This window comes from Vombatus ursinus, unplaced genomic scaffold (assembly GCF_900497805.2).
Source record: "Vombatus ursinus unplaced genomic scaffold, bare-nosed wombat genome assembly UNPS02014932.1, whole genome shotgun sequence".
In the NCBI taxonomy this organism is placed as follows: domain Eukaryota; kingdom Metazoa; phylum Chordata; class Mammalia; order Diprotodontia; family Vombatidae; genus Vombatus; species Vombatus ursinus.
In genome coordinates this window covers 3755463-3761462 of record NW_020954710.1, presented here as the reverse complement: position 1 = coordinate 3761462, position 6000 = coordinate 3755463, and the positions used below count along the sequence as shown (strand labels likewise).

The 6000-nt window shown below is 45.1% G+C and overlaps 1 protein-coding gene across 2 annotated transcripts in view; it reads right to left on the bottom strand.

Annotated features, from left to right (window-relative positions):
• Positions 1-6000, bottom strand: part of DHRS3 (dehydrogenase/reductase 3) — a 51241-nt gene that overhangs the window by 13182 nt on the left and 32059 nt on the right. For both annotated transcript variants that reach the window (XM_027843988.1, XM_027843989.1), the window contains exons 2-3: positions 1803-1946; positions 3-122 (exon numbers count right to left, since the gene is read on the bottom strand). In XM_027843988.1, coding sequence (XP_027699789.1) covers positions 3-122; positions 1803-1946 — 264 coding nt within the window. The remainder of the gene's footprint in view (positions 1-2; positions 123-1802; positions 1947-6000) is intronic.

Below are 6000 nucleotides of genomic sequence, written 5' to 3'. Positions count from 1 at the left end.
ACCCAGAACTGTCCCAGCGTGTTGATATGCTGTGACTTCAGGAGGGCGTCATCGTCACTGTCCATCAGGCTCTTCCCATGGACCACGGCAGCATTGTTGACCAGGATTGTGATATCCCCCACCTCGGAACAAGAAGAGGAGAACAGAGCCTAGCTAAGACATTGTGACCTGAATTCCCTCTGTTCCAGCCAAGTTGGGCCCAACACTCATCCCTCAAATCGACACATCACCTTCCACCTCCACGTATTGCACAAGCTACCTCTCAAGCACAGAAAGAACTGATTGAGCAGATTACTTCTCATGAATAGAAAGGATTCCCTCTTTGATTCTAGTTTAAAAAAAAAATCCTTCTCTTCCTCCAAGACTCAGTTTACCTCCTTCTGGATGCCCACCCTGATTGCCCTAGTTGAAAGTGATATCTCCTTCCTCCAATTTCCCTAGAATATTTCATTTGGTTCTCTTTTTTTGCCCCATTGCACAGATAACATGCTTATTTGTGTAGGTGGGGTTTTCCTCTTAACAGATTGCAAGTTCCTTGAAGACAGGAATTACATCATTCAACTCAATGCAACAAGTATTCAATCATGCACTGTATGCAAGGCCCAGGGCTGGGCAATGAGGGTGGGGGGGTGGCGGGGGACAGACAAGGACAGAAATGAGACAGTCCCTGCCTTCAAAGAGCTCTTGGGGGCAGGCAGAGTGTACGTTGATAAGCAAGTACAAAATATTACTTAATTGTACTACTAGAATGTAAATTCCTTGGGGGAGAGGCTGCTTTGTTTTTGTTTTTATATCTTCACTCCTACATTTATTATGCTTATATTTATCTTACATATCCTATATATACATACATATCTTACACGCATATGTATAAATATACACACACATGAGAAATACATCCTACATTTCTCATAATGATCATTTAATAAGTTGTTTGTAATTGGAATCCTGACAACGTGGAGATGGTTTTTTGGGAGGTGGGGGGCGGTGGACAGGCAGCAGACATCTGCTATCTCATCTCTAGAGAGTGTAAGTTAATACTGTTTGAGAGACGCCTCAGATCCAATTGAGATTTAAATGACTTGACCAGGGTCACACAGACAGTATGTGTCAAAGATGTGTATTTGAATCTAAACCCCTGAATTATCCTGACTCCAAGTCCAGCTCTCTATCCAATAAATAATAAATGCTTAATAAATGGTCTTCGAATGAATGCACCTGTAAGAAATCAGCCAGTAGAAAAAGGGTTTGGGAAAGGAAATAATAAAAGAGGGATGTGGAGAGTGAGCCAGATTTCTTTGGGTTCTTTCTGTTCATGGATATTGGCAGAGCTACCTTTACCACGATCTACCCTAGAGAGGAGCCCTTCCCCCACCTACCAGCTCCTTCTCAGGGGGCAAGGGGGAGCGGCAGTGGCCTACATCCTTGGCCCCTTGAGTCCATGAGGTCACCCTGGCTGCCCACTCTGAGCAAGGCTCTCTCTGAGGCCAGATCGTGGCCAAAGCATCTCCTTTCTTTTTTCTTTTTCTTTTCTTTCAGGGTTAAGTGACTTGCCCAGGGTCACACAGCTAGTAAGTATCAAGTGTCTGAGGGCGGATTTGAACTCAGGTCCTCCTAACTCCAGGGCCAGTGCTCTTTCCACTGCGCCACCTGGCTGCCCCCAAAAGCATCTCCTTTCAAACACACCTGAGATTTGCCCGTGCAATCACCTCTCCTCCCTTGGGGATTCTCAACCTCTTAAGTCTGATTTGAAGACAGCCTCAAGAGACCAGTCACCGTCTTCTACCTCCCAGGCTCCCTACCTTCTCTCGAACGGCTTTTGCGGTCTGGTAAACTTCTTCTCGGTTGCCCACGTCACAGATAAAATAGTGGCATTCGGTGCCCATCAGCCTGATCTCTTCTGTGGTCTCCTTTAGGCATTTCTCAGTTCGACCCCAAAGGATAATCTGAAAGTGGAAAGAAACAGAAAGATCAGACAGAAAAGCAAAACCAAGTTTATCATGAAAAAGGCTCACACAATTCTGCTACACCATATAGCACTTCACATCACCCTGGTGCCATTTACATAGCACTGTGTGATTTACACACATCTCCTTAAATCCTCACAACAATGCTGGGAAGAAAATGGACTGCTTCTCCCATTTTACGGGGGCTCAGAGAGTTTGAATGAACTGTTGAATGAAGTTACCTCCTTTAAATAGTGCTGCTGCCCCCCCCCCCCCCACTATTTTCAGTGTTTCTGCCTGATGTACCTTTGGAGCACTGTAGCTGATCACCTCTCCCACCATACGTGGCCTCTTGACCATGAGCTTGGGGTGGGGAAAGGGGACTATGGAACCCAGGGCTTTCTGATACCAAGCTCATTCCTAATGGCCTCACACCACGTCTAATCCTGAATTTATGATAACTCAGGGACAGGTTAGTTTACCTCTGGGTCTGCTCAGCAAACCAGTACCATAATTTTTGGGGAATATTCAACTTATCTGAGATAAATTAAGATCTCCAAGCACTCATTTGTAAACCCAATGCCTGAGGCCCAGAATTATCTTCTCCTTATCTAGTCATCCAGTCTCCTTATTGGTCTCTACTATGCAACTTTCTTAGAGCCTAGTTGATTCAGAGGTCTTTATTTGAAAATAGTGTCTAATACAGATTTAAAAAAAAAATTTTTTTTTAGGCAATTGGGGTTAAGTGACTTGTCCAGGATCACACAGCTAGTAAGTGGCAAGTGTTTGGTCTGAGGCCGGATTCGAACTCAGGTCCTCCTGACTTCAGGGCTGGTACTCTATCCACTGCACCACCTAGCTGCCCCTCTAATATAGATTAAAAAAAAACAGGGCAGTTAGGTGGCACAATGAATAGAGTACCGGCCTTGAAGTCAGGAGGACCTGAATTCAAATCTGGTCTCAGACCAGATACTTGATACTTACTAGATGTGTGACCCTGGGCAAGTCACTTAACCCCAATTGCTTCACAAAACAAAAAAAAAAGAAAAGAAAAAACACATTAAATCCAGGATTCTCCCCCAGTCCCCTAGTGACTAGATCAGATTTATTTCCACTAATTAATCTGAATCAATGAGCTTTAACTAAATGAGGCTGTATTGAGTAGTGAGCAGGGTGAGGAGAGAATTAGCAAGCAGGAAAGCAGTCCTTTTCTGCTCCTCCACATGAGTCTGACTTTTCTTAGGCTAGCACACCCAGTTGTGGCTGCTGGACATTTGAAAGGGCGTGGGAGAGCCCCAAAGGGTCCCAAAGAGAAAACCGTCCCATCCTGGCTATGAGTGATGTCCTGTTTCACACAGCTAGTCATAAACTGTGGTTGCTCATTACCTCATCACTAGCAGAAAACACAAAGGGATCCAAAAAGACTTTGGATAAATTTATGAAGGACACAGCACTAAGCGGTTCATAAGACTAGCTAGGCTCCATGTGATCTTGACCACTAGACCTTCCCATGGAGGGTCCCTTAGGACCTCTGTTAATGGAACCGAGATCTGACCTCAAGGTACCTTCAGGTCCCTTCCATATGGTCACACGTGGCCAAAGTCACTAACAACCTATCCTTTGGTCCTTGGAGGCAGAGAGAAAAAGAAGCACCAGTGCTCCTAATTTTTTTCAGAACCCTGCATCCTGTGGTTGAACCTGTTTCCTACTTAACTCAGATGGGTGGATCAGCATTTTGCACAGTGCCCGGCACACAGCAGGTGCTTAATAAATGTCTGTTGACTGACAGGCACAGACTGGTACCTGGGAGGGCAAGGGCTCTTGTTGAGTTTTTGTATAACTAAATAGAGACCATTTGGAGAGAAATGCCACATAGAACTTTCCACCAAAATTCAATTCAATTCAATTAATTTCAATTTCATAAGCACTTGTACCTGCTGTGTGCCAGGCAGTGCTCTAAGTACTTGAGACAAAACCCAAAAAGGCAAAGACAAAAGAATCCAGTTCTGCCCCAGAGAAACTCTCGCTCCACTATGGGGGGGAGAGAGGAGGGAATGGGATAGAACATGATCACAAATAAGTAAACTTAAGATACCTACAAAATCAATACACAGTAATTGGGAGACTAGTAATAATTTGGAGAAGAAATCAGGAAAGGCTTTGAAAGAAGTGGCAGTTGAGCTGAGGCATTCCAAAAGGCAGAAGCAAGGAGGGACAGCATTCCAGGCATGGGGGACAGCCTGTGCAAAGATGTGGAGATGGGAGATGGAATCTTGTGTCTTGGGAACCGTGAGTAGGCCAGTTTGGCTGGAATGTAGAGTGCATGACAGGGAAGGAAATGGAGATCACTCTAGAAAGACAAGCAAGAGTTAGCTTGTGGCTTTTTATGCCAAATAAAGGATTCTATATTTTATGCTAAAGGCAGTGAGGATTCGCTGAAGCTGCCGTGACAGGGCTTGTGCTTTGGGGTGGTACTTTTGGCAGCTCAGCAGAGCCTAGATTGAAGGAGGGAGGGATTTAAGCCAGGGAGACCAGTGAGAAGTCTACCACAGTGGTCCATGGAGCAGGTGATGAAGGCTGGGATTGGATTGGTTCTGATGTGAAGAGGGAAGGGGATGGATTTAAGAGACCCTGGGGAGATGATCAGATGAGACTTGGAGACTGGTCGGATCTGGAAGCTGGTGACTGCAAGGTGACGCATCCTTGTGAATGGTACAGTGGCAGTGCTTTTGACAGAGATATGGACGTTAGGGGATGGGCTGGGGGGAGGGTTTAGAGGAAGAAATGGTGAGCTCTGTTTTGGACAGAGGATCAGGCTGAGTTTGAGATTTCTCTGGGTCATTCTGATGGAGACGTCTAGCAGGCAGGTGGAGATGGAGAGGCAGATAGGTAGATTTGTGCTGAATCTGCATAGAGAGGCAGCTAGACAGTGTGCTATTGGATAGAGCTCTGGACCTAGATTCAGGAAGACTGGAGTTCAAATCTCCCACACTACCCAGTTGTTTGACCCCAGGAAAGTCCCTTAACTATGTTCTGCCTCAGTTTCCTCATCTGTGAAGTAGGTATAATAATAGCACCTGCCTCCCAGGATTGTTGTAAGGATAAAATGGAATCTTTGTAAAGTATATTGCAAACCTTACAGTGCTATAGAAATTCATGCTTTTCTTGTTATTATTATTATTATTAATTATTGATTATAGTTGAACTCATGGAAGCTGATAAGGTCACCAAGATAGAATGGGCCTGGGATGGCACCTTGGAATTAAACCTGCACATAGCAGACAGGACACGGATGATGATTCTATAAAGACAAACACCTGGGGATACCGTAATTATCACCCCTAAAGCTCTCACAAAGTACTTTCCTTTGGAAGGAACTGAAATTGATATTGCCATTGGGCTAATATTTGGAGCTGCTGAAACCCTGACTCTCTCCTAAGGCCCTACCCAGCCCCTCCAAGACCCATAGGCCCCCCCCACCCCTGCCGTGGTTTAGACATTGGTGCAGCTGGAGAGGTTATGCCCTTCCCAGGCACCCGCCCTACTTGAAACACCATTGGAATAGTAGGGGGTAGCTCAAGGTAGGGAGGAGAGGGAGGAGCTTCAAGTTGCCTGGAGTTTTTCTAGAATTGTACACATTAAGTAACATCGGCAACAACAACGATAATAATTCACGTTTCTATAGTGCCTTATAATTTGCAAAACGCTTTTATCCCAACCACCTTGCGAGGTAGGCCATACAAATACTGCTACTCCCATTTTGCAGATGAGAAGAACGAGGCTCTGAGAGACTTAAGTGCTTTTGCGCATGATCACAATAAATTTGTGTAGTGACATCTGAGCCCAGGTCTCTCAACTCCAAGTCTAGCATTTTGGAAAATCCCCCATTGAAGTTTTGGGGGTGGGAATGAGAATACATTTGGGGGCATATCAGCAGAGATCCACAGAGAAAAGTGTAACCATGGGAAGGTTATGTGGACATTTCTTTGCAGGGATAAGACTAAGTGACATCCTTCAACCCTGAGTAATTGAGGGTACCGGTGAGGGTACCAGA